This window comes from Mus pahari, chromosome 19 (assembly GCF_900095145.1).
Source record: "Mus pahari chromosome 19, PAHARI_EIJ_v1.1, whole genome shotgun sequence".
Classification (NCBI taxonomy): Eukaryota; Metazoa; Chordata; class Mammalia; order Rodentia; family Muridae; genus Mus; species Mus pahari.
The window spans coordinates 86,061,877-86,080,234 of NC_034608.1; the positions used below are offsets into that span (position 1 = coordinate 86,061,877).

At 50.0% G+C, this 18,358-nt stretch overlaps 1 protein-coding gene across 4 annotated transcripts in view; it reads left to right on the forward strand.

The window, feature by feature from the left end:
- The window catches only part of Myo9b (myosin IXB), a 91,139-nt gene that overhangs the window by 46,647 nt on the left and 26,134 nt on the right, over positions 1-18,358 (forward strand). For 3 of the 4 annotated variants that reach the window (XM_029531690.1, XM_029531691.1, XM_021219869.1), the window contains exons 4-14: positions 3,349-3,411; positions 4,511-4,610; positions 4,843-4,943; positions 5,481-5,610; positions 7,445-7,534; positions 9,437-9,553; positions 10,116-10,250; positions 12,315-12,436; positions 14,674-14,815; positions 15,039-15,243; positions 15,741-15,819. In XM_029531690.1, the coding sequence (XP_029387550.1) occupies positions 3,349-3,411; positions 4,511-4,610; positions 4,843-4,943; positions 5,481-5,610; positions 7,445-7,534; positions 9,437-9,553; positions 10,116-10,250; positions 12,315-12,436; positions 14,674-14,815; positions 15,039-15,243; positions 15,741-15,819 (1,284 nt within the window). Of the gene's footprint in view, positions 1-3,348; positions 3,412-4,510; positions 4,611-4,842; positions 4,944-5,480; positions 5,611-7,444; positions 7,535-9,436; positions 9,554-10,115; positions 10,251-12,314; positions 12,437-14,673; positions 14,816-15,038; positions 15,244-15,737; positions 15,820-18,158; positions 18,249-18,358 lie in introns of all 4 variants that reach the window. The other variant, XM_029531689.1, reaches the window with a different exon arrangement.

Consider the following 18,358-nt stretch of genomic DNA (forward strand, 5'->3'; position numbering starts at 1 on the left):
TCAGGCTCAGGTGGAGAGGGCCACAGACCAGTGGGTATGGAGAGAGTCGATTAGGACCTTTCTTTCCCATAGTGTTCTGTAGTGGCCTCAGCTCCTCATCTGTCACTGGGAACTACTGCACCCACCCTCGTGTGTGGGAGGATTCCCTGAAAATGCCTTAGATGGTGCCTGGAACCCTGAGGTCCCCAGGGAACGCTCAGTGTTACTCCTGCAGCCCAAGGATCCATGCTGTTCTGGGTTCCCAAGTCTTCGAGCAGCACAGCTGGAAGGTGCATGCATGCCTGTGCTTGGAGGGGCATGCCCCACTCAGAACTAAAGATATCCTGTAGAGGACCTGAGAGGTCCTGGAGGATGGTTAAGGTGCTAAAATGCTGTGTGGAGCACCAGGGCTTGAATCCCCAGAACACGCATGAAGGCTGAGCACTGGAGCATGGCAGCTGCCTGTCATCCCTGTGCTCATGAGACTGAGAGGAGGGGTCCCCAGACGCACCTCGGCCGACAGACCCCCACACCGGCTGGACAATGACCGACAGCCTCTTTTTTCCCTTTTCCCTCGCGGGGCAAACTTCCCCTCGCACAGCCAACTAGACAGGCCAAATGGGTGAGCTCAGTGAGACCCTGCCTAATGTGGCCAGAGCCTGATTCAGTGGGTAAGGTGGAAACAGATCCAGAAAGACTTGAGGCTTCCACATGCACAGACACCCCATACACACATGTAACCGCCCCCACCATGTCCCCGAAAAACTATGTGCTATATGTGTAAGGGTGTGTGCATGACACTCTGCGATGCCTGTGTACTCTGGATTCCATCCCCACTTCTCACCACAGACTGTCAATGCAGTGGAGTAGCGTGCAGATCAGTCACTGGAAAGTGAGGCAAGACAGCTCAGCAGAGAAACACCAGCTGCTCCTTCAGAGGGCCTCTTAAGAACTGATTCTTAGCACCCACATGGCAGCTCACAACCATCTGTAACTGTAGTACCAAGGGACCTGACACTCTCTGCTGGCCTCTTCGGTCACCTACATGCACAAACATATATATCACATAAATACACAAACACAGAAGATTCAAAATAAAAAAGAAATATTAAAGTGAATACTTGGAAAATTTCAAAATAGTTGTAGTTGGAAGTATTTGGAGATGAGGGGACCCGAGCTACATCAGTGTCAAGCCTGGGCTTTGAGGACACTATAGTCCCTATTGCTCCCCTACCTCATGGGTGCCCTGAACTGAACAGGGAGGAAACGTAGCTCTAGAAAGGCAAATGGTATGGATGCAGCCAGGGACCAGTGTGTGTCAGATGCCCCTACTCTTCAGCAGAAGGGAAAGTGGGGGCAGCCAAGGCCATGGTTCATTGGGTAAAGCACTGGCCTCGACAACCTGACAACCAGAGTTCCATAGCCACAAACCCATGTGAAAAGCCATTTGTGGTGTTTTTCTGTCATCCTCACATTCCAACAGAGAGAGATAGGATTCAGAGAAGACAGAATCAGCCAGAAGCTGCGAGCTAGAGAGCCCATATTATGCAGAGCCACAAACAGGTGCATGCAATTCCAGTTAGCTGTCCTTGTCACCTGACTGCCAAGAGTCAATCTGTGAGGAAAGCTGTGACTGATACATAGCCTGGATCAGACTGGCCCTGGGCTGTCTGGGGGCTTGTCTTGATTTCCTCTCTAAGTTGCCATTGGTCAGAGAGTTTTTATCGCAGCTGTCTAGGACAGATATTCTGCCTCAACAAGGTAGAGGAGACGAGGCATTCCCAGCCACCCCCATGCATGCTCTGGCACACGTGTCACTCTGACACTGTAGATGGACACATGATTCATCAAGTGAGGGAATGGGTACAGGACAGCCATAGAGTGCCTGCCCAGTGAGTGCAAGGACTGCCTTGTGCTTGCTGTACGGCAGCAGACAGCTCAGTAGCCAGACCAACAACCCAGTGAGAAAATAGGAACGCCTGAAACAAGGCCCAGGGCCATGCCTGGTCCACAGCCTGCTCTACAGAGTGAGCTCCAGGATGACCAAGGACACACGGAGAAACCTTGCTTGACTTAAAAAAACAAAAACAAAAACCAGGGTCAGGAGTGCAGCACAGAGTCCTTAATGTATGAAGCCAGATCCTTCACCAGAAAAGAAGAAACAAATCAAACTTTACATTCAGCTTTTAAAATTTAAGTGTGTGTATACACACACATACTTATGTGCAGGTGGTCATGTGACAGCCTTCTGGAGTTGATTTCCTACTTCTGCCCTATGGATCCCAAGCACCAAACTGAGGATCAGACATGGCAGCCACTGCCTTTACATGCTGAGTTACTGCATGAGCCCAAGTGGTACCTTAAATATGAGTTGTCCGTTGTCATCCTGTTGGGGAGCAGCCAGGGCATGAAAATCACCACTGAGTTTACACTGAAGTAGCAGATGCCTGAAACACCTCGACCAGCTTCCTGAGGACCTGGCTGGCCTCCTCCCTCAACATTTGGGTCCCTTCACCAGCACAGGCTGCTCTGCCTGTCAGGTTTCTGTGCACCGTGCTCAACCCTGTCTGCCCGGGTCACAGTGGCCAGCTGATTTTCTGGTTCTTAGTTTGAAGCCAGAGCAGTGGTGATCTTCAGGACATTTGTAGGTAGCTGTTTATTTACATGGTACCAAAGGGTGTTAACTTGCGACAGGCAGCACCATGATCCCATTTTCTAGGCCAGCGCAGAGATATGGGTGGGAAATGTGGCTCCATTAGTAGAGAGTCCACCTAGTGCTTATTAAAGCATAGGGCCGTGGTTTCCACCCTGAGCAGTACAGAAACCCTGCATGGTGCATGCCTGTTAGCCCAGCACACAGAACAAATGGTTGATGAGAAGCAGGAGCTCAAGACCAATCTCAGCTACACAATGAAACTCACATACCAGAAGATGGATGTCAGCAGAGTGTGGATAGCTGCACGGATAGCTGCGCGGATAGCTGGATTCCATGCCTCATCCTAACACTCGGAAGATTCAGGGAAGGGATCAGGCATCTCCTCTACACTGCAAGTTAGAGACCAGCCTGGGTTATATAAGAGCCTGGGTGAAATGAAGGAAGAAAGAACAACCATACAGTATCCAAATCGAGGTCTTGGCTTAGACATAAAGAATGGCCACAGAGTCCCACAGTAAGGATCTCGGGGAGTGAAGCCCTGCCCAGAATTGCCCAGTGAGGGCTAGAAGAGCGGCACAGTGCTGGCAGTGTTTCCTTTAAATTTATGGTTCTTGATTTCATCATCAACTCTGGTTGAAACAAAATGTTTAGTATTGAAGAAATATCAACACTAAAATGTAATATCTTTTTTCCCTCTTTTTCTTTTATGACAGAGCTGTTGTGGAAAAATACCTTCTTGAAAAGTCTCGCCTGGTTTCCCAGGAGAAGGATGAGCGGTAGAGCATGATTTATTTATTTTTTAATATGTATGAGTGTTTTGCCTGAGTGTCTGTAAGTACACTGCCTGTGTGCCTGGTAACCTGGGAGGTCAGAAGAGGGCACTAGGACCCCTGGAAAAGGAGTTACAAGGATTGTTAACCAGCATGTGGGTCCTGGAAACTAACATGGGTCCTCTGTAAGAGCAGCCAACTCTCTAGCACTCGGGATGTGGTATTTGGCACAATACAGTCCTACTCAAGCTTTGACCCTCACAGGGTGAAGTAAGTGTTGCGGGCCCCTTAGGGGAAGCCGTGGTTGGAATCTAAACTTACCCTCTTCTTGCATTCCACACACTTGCTGCCATGGGCTCCAACCTTGCGCCCATTACAGCCCACCCTGAGAGTTGATGCCCCAGGCTATTCAGTGCCAACTGGAACTATATTCTGGTAATACCTCAGAGCTGGCACAACTGCACAGTCTGTGTGCCAGCATTTAGATGCTGAGGCAGGAGGATCTCTTAGTTCCAGGCCAGGCTGGGCTAGAGGGTAAGGCCCTGTCTCCCAGCAGCAAAACAGTGTCAACTAGTCAGTGAGACTTCTGCCTAGCTCTGCTCACCCAAGAAGTTCCCACTTTCTAACAATACTTAAAAGTTTGATACTTCTTATTAAGGCAGGGGCTCTCTGTGTAGCCATGGTGTCCTCCAACTCACTCTGTAGACCAGGCTGGCCTCAAATTCACAGAGATTCTCCTGCCTCTGCCTCCAGAGTGCTTGGTGTTTTCGGTGTGCACCATCACATTGACCAATACTATTTTTTGTAATTATATTTTTATATCTGTTTATTTCAGCGCGTGTGTGTGTGTGTGTGTGTGTGTGTGTGTGTTTGTGCATGCGCGCGCGCGCGTGTGTACATGTACATGTGTGGTTAAAAGACAACTTCAGGGAGTCAATTCCCTCTTTCTACCAAATGTGTCCCAATGATTGAGCTTGGGGGGTCCTCTGAATTGTCAACTGGTGGCTTCACCAGCTGAGCCATACCCCCCACCCTGTAACCTTTTGATGTGCCCTTTCCTTTGCTGTGGGCCTGGCTGGGCACTGACTCTGCTGGTCACCTACAGGAACTACCATGTGTTTTATTATCTGCTGCTGGGTGTCAGTGAGGAGGAGCGCCAGGAATTTCAGCTGAAGCAGCCTCAAGACTATTTCTACCTCAACCAGGTAAACAGCTACAGCCATGGCGCCACCACTGTACCCAAGGCTGTCTGCCACAAGGAGATCAGAGGCTGCCAGCCTGGCCGTGCTGGGCCCCAGCCCAGCCCTGAGCACACACACACAAAGGCGGCCATTCATTCCCAGCCCTGGCCCTCCTCCTGTCCATCCTGACTCGCCCTACTCTCTGCCCTCCCAGCAGGAAGTGCCAAAGTGCCCACGCCTTTATTTTATTTTTCAGCATAACTTGAATATTGAAGATGGAGAAGACCTCAAACATGACTTTGAAAGGCTTCAGCAGGCCATGGAGATGGTGGGCTTCCTGCCTGCCACCAAGAAGCAGTAAGTGGGCTGCTGAGCCACCTGGTGACAACCAGTTCCTCTGGAGATCTGACAGACAGCCCCATTGAGAGTAGGCAGTACCCCATGTAGAACAGAGGTGAGGGCTGCAGCCATGAGCTGGGGGGCAGCAGGTCAGACCAGTTGAGTGTCTGTACAGCTGCCATCCTTACACCAGAGAGACTTTGGGCATGAGGTCGCATGTTCAAGATCAGCCTTTGCTGCATAGTGAGGCTTAATCTTAAAGAAATAAAGGCAAAAGAGAGATGCTTGGAAGTTCAACACCAGTCTGATTTCTATACTGAGTTCAAGACCAGCCAAAGCTAAACAAAACCCTGCCTATTAGCAAACACAAGCAAAAAGGTTTTAGTTTGCATCAGTGCTTGGGAGGATGTCAGGTAAGACTAGCTTGGGCTACATAGCCTGACCCCTCTAAACCCAGCAGAACTGGAGTGCCGTAGGTAGCAAGTGTGAGCCCTGGGTTCTGACAGCAGCAGCAAGTACAGGTGATGCAGACTGCAATAACCTCTCCTGTCCCAGGATCTTCTCTGTCCTCTCAGCCATCCTGTACCTTGGCAATGTCACCTACAAGAAGAGAGCCACAGGCCGAGATGAAGGCCTTGAGGTCGGCCCTCCGGAGGTGTTGGACACCCTCTCCCAGCTCTTAAAGGTACCTCCTGTCTCTACCTCCCTTCTTGCCCTTGTTTCTTAGCTGCCAAATGAGGCAGCCTGCCTAGCCCAAGTCAGTGGCAGCCTCTCAGTACAGGGGATAAGTGGGGAACTTCTATCCACTGTAAACTTCCTCCTGTCATCTCTGAGATGTCCCCTCTTGCTGCTGTCTGTGTCTGTCTGTGTGTGTAGTAGGAGAGGTGCTGGGTTCTACTCTTCCAGCGGGTAGAGCTCAGTCCTTACCACCCTGACATCTGCTGTGACTGCAGCTCCAGGACATGGGAAGCCACTGCCCTCCAGGCCCTGTCATTCCCATGAGCATAGCCACACACACAAAATTAAATGTAAAGAAATGGAACCATAGTTGGCAGGGCTGAGGCTGTAACTCTGGTGGCAGAGGGCTTGTCTAGTGTGCACAAACCCTCTGTTGCATCCTAGCACTACATAAATTTGATGTGCTGGCACACACTTGTCATCCTGGCACTCGCAGGGAGATAAGTTCAGGGTCAGCCAGGGCTCTGTGAGACCCTGGCCCCAAAAAACATAAATTAGGGACTGGAGATTCTCAAAAGGGACATGGGTTTGAATCCCAGCGCCCGTATGGCACCTCACAACCAGTCCCAGGAACCTGACACCCTCTTCCACAGTCTCAGGCACCAGGTGTGCATGTGGTGCATATACAGACATTTAGACAAAATACCCATGCACACAATTTTTTTAACAATTAAATTTAAAACACATACTTTAGGTTTAGGTATGATGTCACAAGCCTTTCATCCTGGCCACCCAGAGGCTGAGGCTGAGGCTGAGGCTGAGGCAGGAGGTTATAAGTTCAAAACCTACCTAGGCACCTCAGCGAAGACCCTCAGTGAGTCAAAATGAGTATGGCAGGCTGGGGATGTGGCAGTGACAGCTCCTGTGTCCCTCTCACTGTACCAAAGTCATAAGCCTGAATGTGCCGATACAGCTAGGTCCTGGTGTGAAGTGTGAAGTCATGTTCCTACTCCATGTACAGTCAGTCTCTGCTGGTCCTCACCTGGGGAAACTTCTGTGTCAAGTCAGAAAATTGGTCATCCAAGTGGGTGCACTCCTGACACCTAGTGGCTGGAGGTTGAAGTGCTGCTCAGAGCCTTCAGTTCAGAGCATGACTGGTCCAAGGGTTTCCTTTTTGATGATGATGGTGGTGGTGGTGGTGGTGATGGGTTTGGGGGTTTTTTGTTTTGTTTTGTTTTGTTTTGTTTTGTTTTAACACTGCTGGTGACAGAACTGCCGGGCCTGGAGCCAGCTGGATGAATCTTAAATCTTGTGCTGCTGAACCAGCGAGGTCTATAGCTCACCTTTCTGGTTTGTTTGTTGGTATGTTTGTTTTATTTTAATTTTAATGTTATTGACCTGTTTATTCTTGAAACAGGTTCTTACTATGTAGCTTTGGCTTGCCTGGATCTCACTGTGTAGACCAGGGTGGCCTTGAACTTACAGAGATCCACCTGCCTCTGCATCCCCAGTTCTGGAACTTAGAGTAAGCCACCACAGTTTGGGAACTGGTTGTTTGGTTTTGTTTCTTAAGAATGTTTCCACTTTGTGTATGTTCATGTAGGTGTACTTATGCATACAGTGGGCAGGAGTGTCCAGGCTTTTGTATGTGTATGTGCATGTAGGTGTATTTATGCATACAGTGGGCAGGAGTGTCCAGACTTTTGTATGTGTATGTGCATGTAGGTGTATTTATGCATACAGTGGACAGGAGTGTCCCAGGCTTTGCTATTCAGCCTGCCTCCCTAGTTCTCTAGACAAGAGCCTCACCTTCCGCCCTTCTTTCCCAACTCTGAAAATAGGTAAAGCGGGAGACCCTGGTGGAGGTCTTAACCAAGAGAAAAACGGTTACAGTCAATGACAAACTCATCCTGCCTTACAGCCTCAGTGAGGTAAGTATGAGCCCAGGCCGGGACTGCAGCCCTGCTGAACCAGAACCAGAGCCACATGCGCAGCTCCTGCCAAGCCACAAAGCAGAGGCATTCAAACAGTCCCTTCTTCTGCACACACACCAGAGAGCTTGATGTATGAGTTGGGTTCAGTATGAGGTTAGCAGTAATGTCCCTCAGTAAAGACTAGAAATAACAAGAGCAGTGTACCAGTCACAGGGGCATGGCCTCATGACTTAGAATAGAGATGTCTACTATAATTCACTTTTTCATTTACAGGAAGTCTTTTTCAGCTATGTTAACTGCCAGCAGCTACTCTTTGTTTTGTTTTTTTAAATTGGTTAGAGACAATTTTTACTCCATAGCACAGGCAAGTCTTAAACTTGGAACAGCCTCCAGGATGACCGGAGCATGCCACTGTGCCACACCACCCAGGCCGTCACTAGATAGCATTACTCTTCCTTGATCTCAGGCACTGCAGTCCAGGGCAGTGGTTAAAGACTGAGTAACTAGTAGACAGACAGCAGTTAACCCCTAGATCCCTTGGATAACCAGATGAGGCCTGACCCGGGTGAGGTACAGAATCTCAGGATACATCAAGGCTGTATCACAAGTGCTCAGAGTTTTTAGAAGTAGAGTTGTTAATTTCTGGCATCTGATATAGGTAGCTCCAGCTATCTGAAAGTGTCCGTAAGTGGGGAGGCAGGCATGGAGCCTGAGGCATTCCTTCCTGTGTTTCCAGATGCTCAGTGGTCATGCTGCTCCTGCATGCTTGAAACAAACCTGCCCTCCAGAATTTGGTTTTGTAAATAAAGTTTAACTGACATCGCCATAGTCATCATTTACATTCTGTTCAGTGCTGCTTCGGCTGCAGCTACAGTGCTTAATAGCTACAACAGAGCCCTTCAGGCCCCAAAAGTTGAGAACATGAACCACTTGCCTTGTCTGGGAAAGAGATTATTGACCCCTGTGCTTGCGGTGGCCTTTCTGTGACCCCCCCCAGCCCATAGGTCTCTGTGCCATCCTCTCCATTTGCTGTTGTGTTCTCTTCCTGGTACATTTCCGTTAGCTCTTGGCATGTCCAGAGCATTGTGGCTTGCCAATTGAATTTGGATAGGACCAGGAAAGGACCTGCTAGCAGGGTGTGGGAAGCTCCCTATGGGGACCCAGCCCAGGGGAATCAGCTTAGATTCCCAGAAGGCACCATGGATAGTGAGCTTTTGTGGGCCAAGATACCTCTTGACATGACTTGACCTATGCAGTGCACCCAATCCCTGTGTGGCTCAGGTGTCCCCCAGGGAGGCTGAGTGAGCAAGTGTCCCCAGCAGAGGCAGCATTCTGTGTGGTGACATTGCCATGACATCCAGGAAAATCAAAACCAGAGGCACATATCTGGCGGTTGGAGGCTGATGTTTGCATCCATGGGGAGAAGGACGGAATAGACACTCCTACAGGGGGTGTACTGAGAAGCACTTCCCTGGCTGTTCTGCAGCCATGTAGGTAGCATGCCATGCAGTGTACCTGTATTGTGCTGGAACCCCAGGCTCTGAGCCTCCACAGCTGCTGTGTCCTGGGGCCAGTGTAGGATTAAGCAGACTTCAGCAGGAGGAAGGTGAAAACCCTGGTTGAAGGGTGGGGATGGCACAGTCATAACACATGAGGCCCCAGATTCAGAGCCTTATAACACCTATGACACACCAGCTGTGGTGACACCCAGCCCAGCCCATGAGGGGGTAGAGGCAATAGGATCAGTTGTTTAATTATCCTTGGCTACATGGCAAGTTCAAGGCCACCCTGGGCTACATGAGACTTTGTCTATGAAAATAAGACAAAACTAGGTCCTGACTCTCAGCACCTTAGCCTGCTGAGGTCCCCCACCCCAGGTAAGACACCCTCTGTCCACAGGCCATAACTGCACGAGACTCCATGGCCAAGTCTCTATACAGTGCCCTATTTGACTGGATTGTGCTGAGGATCAACCACGCCCTCCTCAACAAGAAGGACATGGAAGAGGCTGTTTCTGTGAGTAGCCAGGCCCTAAGCTGGACAAGAATAAACCCTGTTCTTGGGACATGCCATGGAGGCTAGGAACCTATGGAATCTCTGCAAATACCAGGGCTGGCAGAGGATTCTTATCCTCTATAGCAGCAGGTTTCAACCTGTGGGTCTTAGATATTTACATTACAATCCTAACAGTAGCAAAAATTACAGTTATGCAGTAGCAGTGCAATAATTTTATGGTTGGCATCATCAGACATGAGGAACTGTAATACAGGGTCACAGCATTAGGAAGGGTGAGAACCTCTATTCTACAGGAACCCAGGCATCTTCACTAGGTGTCTGGAAGTGTGATAGGCTAGGCTTCACCCCTAGCGATGCCAGCATGCGGGCACCAAGCCCTAGATCCCACCCCAAAACTTATTGGATATGTGCAGGCCTGGTTCCATCAATAAGTAGTAAAGGAACCATTTGTAAAAAACAGCGGGTACCAAGCTGGTCAGGACAACACATCCCCACTTGTGCAGCCCCTCTCAGGAGGGCTAATCTCCCGAGGAGGCCCTGGCTAACCACACCTGTCTCCCAGTGCTTGTCCATTGGCGTCCTGGACATCTTTGGATTTGAGGACTTCGAACGGAATAGCTTCGAGCAGTTTTGCATCAACTATGCCAATGAGCAGTTGCAGTACTACTTCACCCAGCACATCTTCAAGCTGGAGCAGGTAAGAGTGGACATCTATTCCCCACCCCATCCCAACCATCACCCTAAAAGTCAGTGGTGTCCCTCAGTATCAGCAGGGCAGGGCCTGGGTACAGCAGGTTCCCCAGACTCCAACACTACGTCCCTGAACTCAGTGCCATGCTCAGCTGTCTTCAGCTGCCCCTACAGCAAGGCAGCAGTGCACACATTGTGTCACATAATTTGTGTGACTCTATAGGTGGTCAGATCATGTCCCTTGTGTTCCTCCCTTTGCCATATTAGCCTTTCTGAGAAGGCAGGACCCACAACATGGGAAGCAGCTACATGCACTTTCTGCAGCCAGATCTGGCTCCTCTGAGGCTCTGAACACACCTACAGTACAACCCCCTCACCCCACCTCACCCTCGGACACTAGACCCTCCTGCTTTCTGTCTTTATGTATTTGGTGACACTCCAGCCCTTGGTCAGTGGGGTTATACAGTGTTTGTTCACCTCTGCACTGCTGGGTGATCTGACTTAGGAGAATGGCTACCATTTTCATCCCTGTTCAAGTGTCAGCATCCCATTCCTGTGTAAGGCTGAATAATATTCCAGCGCATGGCTGGGCCATGTTGAATTCATGCAGTCACCCACAGATTTTATATTGTGGCTTGTAAGCACACATGTACAAGTCTCGAGTCACACCCAAGGGAAAGAAAATTGCTGGGGCCCGCCACGGCTTTCTGAACTGTCTAAAAGACCATCCTGTCCACGGCTTATAGGGCATCATCTCTCCACTGCTCACGCAGCCCAAGGGGATCAGTAGGGCTAGACCTGGCTTTTCCTCTGGCATCATACACACTGGCACACTAGCCCTAGCATCTTTCTGCATTGCAGTGAAAGTTGAGAACCCAGAAGGACGCCAGCTTACTTGTTCAAATGGAGAAAGTTTCTCCTTGCCTGCTTTGAGACTGGTTCTCATGCAGCCCAGGCTGGCTTTGATCTCACCATTAGTGAAGATGGCCATGAACTCCTGATTCTCCTGCATCAGACTTCTCTGAGTGCTGGGTGACAGGTGTGCACCACTCTTAAGTTCTGCCCCTGGGACAAGAGTGAGCAGAGCTAGCTCTAAAGTGTGCACTTGGCTGGTGTCACTGATGGCTGACTTGAGTGTCCTGTCTTCCCGCCACGGCTCTGTTCTTTGTTGCATGCCGTCCATCTGTCCGTCCGTCCGTCCGTCCTTCCTTCCTTCCTTCCTGTGACTCGGGGGGGGGGGGGCAGAGCCTGAGAATGTTAGAAAGAAGCTTATTTACTTCACCGGGTTGGAGGCTGTTAGGTCCCTGCTTCAGCAGGTGAGGTTCAAGCTAGAAAGCATGTGGCATGAGAAACCAGAACAGAGCTGGGATGGCAGGAACACTTGTCACCTGGCTCTGAGGAGGCCGAGTGAGCAGGAATCCATCCTTGGGTATGTAGTGAGCTTGAGACCAGGCTGGGCTACATGAAAAAGCCACAGCACTGTGCATTGCTCAGCATGTGTGAACAGGCGTGCTTACTTGGACGTGTGTTCCCTCCCACATGGTCAGCACTTATCCAAGGATCGTGAACAGTCCAGTGAGCTTTTGAGGTTTTCAGTTTGTGTGTGTGTGTACATACACACACACAAGCCCACGAGTGGAAGCCAGAGGACAGCTTGCACCATTGGTTCTCTTTTTACCACGTGGGTCCAGGGGTTCGAGTTGAGGTCATCAGGCTTGACAGCAAGTCCCTTTAACTGTAGAGCCATCTTGTTGGCTGCCAATCAGCTTTGAATGGAAACACTTCTTTCCACACATTATATCCATAATGGAAATGTTTAGACTTGTTATTCTCATGATTCCATCAGCAATAGATCAGCCATCATTTACACTGCAGTAGGAGTTAAAGTAGATGTTAGAGGCTCAAGAGTAGAGCCTCTGCCTGGAATCCCCAGTGAGGGAATGGGGGTGTCTCAGTGGTGGTGCCCCTGCTGAACTTGTGTAAGACCCTCAGTTCAACCACATTGTGTGCAGGGAACCTCTTTCTGAATCCAAGGCAGTGAGTACCCTCCTTAACCTTCCTCACCTTGCAGGAGGAGTACCAGGGTGAGGGCATCTCGTGGCACAACATTGACTACACCGACAACGTGGGCTGTATCCACCTCATCAGCAAGAAGCCCACTGGCCTCTTCTACCTGCTGGACGAGGAGAGCAAGTGAGCGTCCCTGCCCTATCTGTTCTGCCATATGCCAGTGTGGGGACAAGTCAGGTTCCCTGAGCTGCTCAGCTTCTTGAATTCATCCCTTCTGCCCAGGGCTTGTCCAGCATGCTCTGTAGACAGCAGGCATTTGGCTTACCTGTGCTGACTGCCTGTGCTAGCTGAGCACATCTTCATGGGATGCTCAACACAAGCAGCTCACCGTGTCCGGAGCAGAGCTAGGGCTGGACAGAGACAGCGGTGTGCCCCTGGGGAAGGGACGGAGGCATCTCAGTCACCCAGTTGCCTTTGCAGAAGTCAGGTGGCTTTGACTTGGTTGCTGTGGCTGTGATGACAAGTCTTTTCCCTCTCATGGTCCTGGACACTGGTATACTCCAAATCAAGAGACTGACAGAGCCTTAGTATCCCACTCTATGACAGGTTCCTCTGAAAACAACAGGAGAGACCAGAGGAGCTTCCCTGTCCATGGTGCTATCCCTGTGCTGAGGCAGGAGCTTGCTTACAATACAGAGGCCAAGAAGTAGAGAGGTGCCAGGCAGTGGTGGCGCATGCCTTTTATCCCAGCACTTGGGAGGCAGAGGCAGGCGGATTTCTGAGTTTAAGGCCAGCCTGGTCTACAGAGTGAGTTCCAGGACAGCCAGGGCTACACAGAGAAACCCTGTCTCGAAAAACCAAGAAAAGAGAGGGGGTGGAGAAGCAGGCAGGTGAAGCTCCTGCCTGCTGTGGCCAAAGCCCTAGGTTCCATCCCTAGCACCACATAATGTACCTGTCCTTCTAGTACCTGAGAGATGGAGACAGGAGGATCTGGAATCCAAGGTCATTCTTGGGTACATCTTATATCAAGGCCAGCCTGGGCTACATAAGACCCTGTCTCAAAAACAGAAACCGGGAGAAGGTGTAGAGTCCCAGAATCCCCTGCAGCTTTTTATCCTCAGTATCCTGACTTCTCCCACAAGACCCAACTCCTGAGAGTCCTAGCACCCTGCAGCAGACCCTGTACCTTAGGCCACATCTCCACCCAGAGAAGCAAAGCTCAGACAAGAGAAAAGGGGCCTGCACTTGACCAGCAGCTGCACAAGCTCTGCTCTGTCTGCAGCACCTGAGGAAAAACAGCTGGGAGCAGGTGCTGTGGCTACCAGCTACAGGCAGTGTGACAGGGCAGTCACGAGTCAGGCTGCAGTGCGTTCATCAGGTGCGGTGTATTGTGGGGCAGCAGGGGCAACAGGCTGCACTGTGCATGCAGAAAGAAGTTAAACATCCTTTGTTGGCTTGTTTCTCTCCTCAGTCGGGTGCCTCCTGAGACTCAGGTCATCAGGCTTAGCCACGATTACCCTCACTTGCTAAGCCCTCTCACTGGCTCTGACTTGAGTTTCCTGAAACAGCCATGTTAACATTTACCACTGCAACATTTTTTTTTTCTTTTCTGTTTGTGTGTATGTATGTGTGTGTGCTCACGCGCGCATGCATGCGGCGAAGGCGGTGAGTGCCCAACTCCTAGACCTTCTTCCCAGCCTGAGTGGTTGTGTCTCCCGTTCCAGTCAGACCTCCTCCCTCACCCAGCTATGGAGCCCCAGGGTTGGGCATCTGCCACACATCTGGCCCTGCCTGTGTTTACAGTGAGACTGGGACCAACAATGTATGCCAAAAGCCAGGGCAGTGTTTCCCTCCCTGGGAGCAAAATAGCCAGGTACAAGGAACCTCTTGCTTGCTCCATCTGCCTCCCTCCAGGGGCAGAACAGTGCCTGGCTTCACCTGTCAGGCCATGTTCACGTTCTCTGTGGGGAGCAGGAACCTGATGCCACAGCTCCAGGTCCACATGAATCTAAAGCTGGAGGCTCCAGTGTGGGATCTGGGATGCTGCATGAAAGGTTGATAGAAGCCAGCAAATCTGGTCAACCATGTAGGGGAGAGCAAAGACAGCCCTATCAGGGTAAACAGGGCCAGGGGGCCCAACATGTCGTTAAATCTATAGTCCCACATTTGCCACATGGCTGTATCCAGTCCATGGTGAGAAGCTTACAGTCGGCCAGCTCAGTAGCTCAGTCAGTTAACAAGGACTGCCAGCAAGCCTGAAGGTCTGAGTTCAATCCCCAGGGTCCGCGTGGTAGATGGAGAAAACCAACTCTTGCAGGCTGTCTGACCTCCACACATGCCAGAAGTATGTGAAAGTGTTTGGTGTGGGGGGGTGGGGGGCTCTTAGCTGAGTGTGTCTGTGTGTCCACTCCTATCCGTAGCTTCCCACATGCCACCAGCCACACTCTGCTGGCCAAGTTGAAGCAGCAGCACGAGGACAATAAGTACTTCCTGGGCACACCAGTCCTGGAGCCCGCCTTCATCATCCAGCACTTCGCGGGCAGAGTGAAATACCAGATCAAGGTAGGCTCTGCCCAGTGCCCGCCCACACTATTCTCTGACCCTTTGCTGTTACTCAGTTGGGACAGCATGTTCTGGGGTGCTTGCAATCATCCCAAACCTCAATAGGAGTTGAGCCAGGACTGCAGAGTGTTACTGAGACCCATCTGGGTACAACCCTGTCAGCCCTTTACTCCTGGGGCATCTATGAGCTCTGAGGGGTGACCAACCACTTCCGCCTCACCAGGACTTCCGGGAGAAGAACATGGACTACATGCGGCCTGACATCGTGGCACTGCTAAGGGGCAGTGACAGCTCCTATGTGCGCCAGCTCATTGGCATGGACCCGGTAGCTGTGTTCCGCTGGGCTGTACTACGGGCAGCCATCAGGGCCATGGCTGTGCTGCGGGAGGCTGGGCGCCTGCGTGCAGAGAGAATGGAGAAGGCAGCAGGTAGGGACTGAAGAGCTGCCCTCCCGGTGCCAACCCTGGAAACAAGCAACATGGTTGACAGACAGTTGCAGCTCATTCTAAAGCTGAGCATAGCTGCTTGGGAGGCAGAGTCAGCACAATCATGACTTTGGAGCCAGATTGAAAAGTGAGGATCTATTTCCAAGACTAAAGAGGGCTGAGGTGCAGCTCAGCAAGTAGTGCCCCTCCCCAAAATTCCCCAGTGAAGAGCTGGAGGCATGACTCGGGTGGAGCCGCTGCCTAGGATTCCCCAGTGGAGGCTTGGGGGCAAGGCATAGGGGTAGAGCCCTACGTAGAGTCCTCCAATGAGGGGCTGGAGCTTGATTGGTATAGAGCATGCATAGCATGTAAAAGGTCTTGAGTTCATTTCCAGTTTTCTCAAAAGAAGAGAAGAATTGACTGCTTATTCCACAGAAGTAACGGGCTTGGTGTTGTGTGAGACCTTGCCAGACAGTGTATGCTCACTCTGTCCCCAGCAGGCATAAGTAGCCCTGCTACTCGAAGTCACATGGAAGAGCTACCAAGAGGAGCCAGTACCCCTTCAGAAAAACTGTACCGGTGAGCGAGGCTTCAGTTTGTTCCACCCCCAACCCTGTGAGGTGTCATTGTTTATACTGATGTATGGAGCCTTATACTGTCAACCAGGGTCCTTATGGCCAAGTAAGACCTCAAGTGGCTGAATGGACTCAAAAGACCCAGAACAGAAAAGCCCTTGCTTGGGCCTTTCTGTACCCCAAAAGGCGGGTCCTGGGATGGCATCTGCATTGGGGAGGAATAGTGGGCACAGAGGATGCTGGGGTTGTTAAGAATTAGGGATACCTGGTAGGCAGATAAGAAAACAATTGAGATGTAATGCTGACAGGCTGGTGTATTGACATGTGAGCTTTTGTAATTTGGGAGTTAGGGTACTTATATAGATTTGATTTAGCCCTAGTTTTTTATTGAAATTATATAAGAAAATTGAGTTATAAAATTTATAAGTGGGGGGGTAAATGCTTTTTTGTGTGTGTGCTAACATTTTTTTGTGATATAGAGTAAAATAGATTTAAGACAAAAAAAGGGAAATTACACAATTTTCTATATAAAAAAATTTTTTTTGTTTGTTTTTTGAGACAGGGTTTCTCTGTGTAGTCCTGGCTGTCCTGGAACTCACTTTGTAGACCAGGCTGGCCTCGAACTCAGAAATCCACCTGCCTCTGCCTCCCAAGTGCTGGGATTAAAGGTGTGCGCCACCACCGCCCGGCTTCTATATAAAAATTTTATAGCAAGCATTTTTTGATTATTAGTTTGTGGTGAGGTTGGGGGCAGCAATATTGTGGTTATAAAGTTAGTATTTTATAGACATATGTGAGATAATACGATTATATAAAAGGGCAAACATAAGGTTACATTGCTGACCCTGCAGTTTTTATAATTTTTGGACCCTACTTGCTTGTTTATAAAAATAGTTTTATTTAATTTATATAGAGAATTTTTAAGGGGGTGCTACCATTGTTTTTAAAGTTAAGGAACCCATAGCTAATTTTTTGGGAAATATTTATATTTATTTTTAATTTTATAATAAAAATACTTTATTTTAATTATATAGAATTGAGATTAAGACTGGGAGAACAGCTGCAGAATTATTTATTTTTGCTTCTGGCTTTAGGTTATTTTTATTTAGAATGAGTAATTGTAATATTTTTTGAATTTATGAATGGCCTCTTTAATATTGGCAACATTTAATTTTTAGATATTAAGTAGGCTTCTATTAGATTTTTCCAGGTCACTAAATACTGGTTTAATGAAGGAAGAGAAGGAGGGAGGGGAGGGGAGGGGAGGGGAGGGGAAAGGAAAAAGGAATAGCAAATAGATAAAGGAAATATTAAGTTCTGAGAATAGTTGCAGAAATGACATCACAAGTTGCTGTGCCAAAGAAGCAGGCCTTGCGGCCTCTCAGTACTCACCCTGGGGCTCACAGGAGGCCATCGCCTCGCACTTTGAAACATGTGGTACCCTGGCAGGCTTTTCTTTTTTGTTGTCAGGAGTCCGAGTCATTTTGAGCTTAATGTGGGGTGTCTCCAACAAGAGGATTTTTTCAGTCCCCTGGCTTGAGGAGGGTAAGGGGCCTTTGCAGCTACAGAGTAACCCACTGAGGAAAAGAGGGAGGCGTCACTATGAGCCTGCCGGACTCTGCCTCCAGGGCTGAGAAGGGTAGGGTCCCTTCTTCTGCTGTCATTCCCTCGACAGCTGAGCACCTTCTGCTGAGTTTCCTTGGTCATTGGCACTCACTCAGTGAGCCTAGGCAGTGACCTGGGCCCTCCTCTTGGCTCCAGGAGGGCACAAAAGTGTGTGTGAGCTGAGCCAGGAGTGCCTGCCTATGCTTGTAGCTGACTGGGCAACTGAGGCAGAAGATTAGAAAGACCAAGGCTGACCTGGGCTGCAGAGGGAGACCCTGCAGACAGTAAAAGGTTGGGAGTGTGCATCTGTGTTATGGCACTTGCCTCAAACAAATGAGCCTCTGGGTTCACTTTCCTGAATATTGCTTGGCATGTGGCAGGTCAGCCATGCTCAACAGCTGCCAGAGGAAGTTCCAAGTCAAGAAAACCATGTGTCAGCAGCCTGGGAGCAAGGCAGGCCCCTTGGATACAGAAACTGTCAAGGCAGGCATGGTTGTACACACCTGTCTCCTAGCTATGCAATAATAGCCTAAAGCAGAAGGGTTGTGACTGAGTCCATCTGGGCTACTGAGCAGAGTCCTGAACCAAACCAGGAGTTAGGAGCCTGCAGGGCCCGTGTAAAAGGAGAGGCCTCAAACCACACAGAGACACACAGTGTCTCCATGTGAGTGGCCCATACCTGGCCAAGCTGTGTCAGTGCTGTGTGTCTGCTGGCTTCACTGAGCTTCTCCCTTGCAGCTGCACAGGGCTAGACTTCTCCTTTGAGCGCTCTGAGGAGCTGGATGTTAACGCTTTTGAGGACATCATGGCTTTCTATGAGAGCAGGAAGTAAGTAGCAGCCTTCGCACCAAGACCAGGGAGGCACAGGCCAGGGCCACCGCATGGGAGCTCAGAGCAGCGTCCTTCCTGGGGACACACTGCCACATTTGGCCATGTCA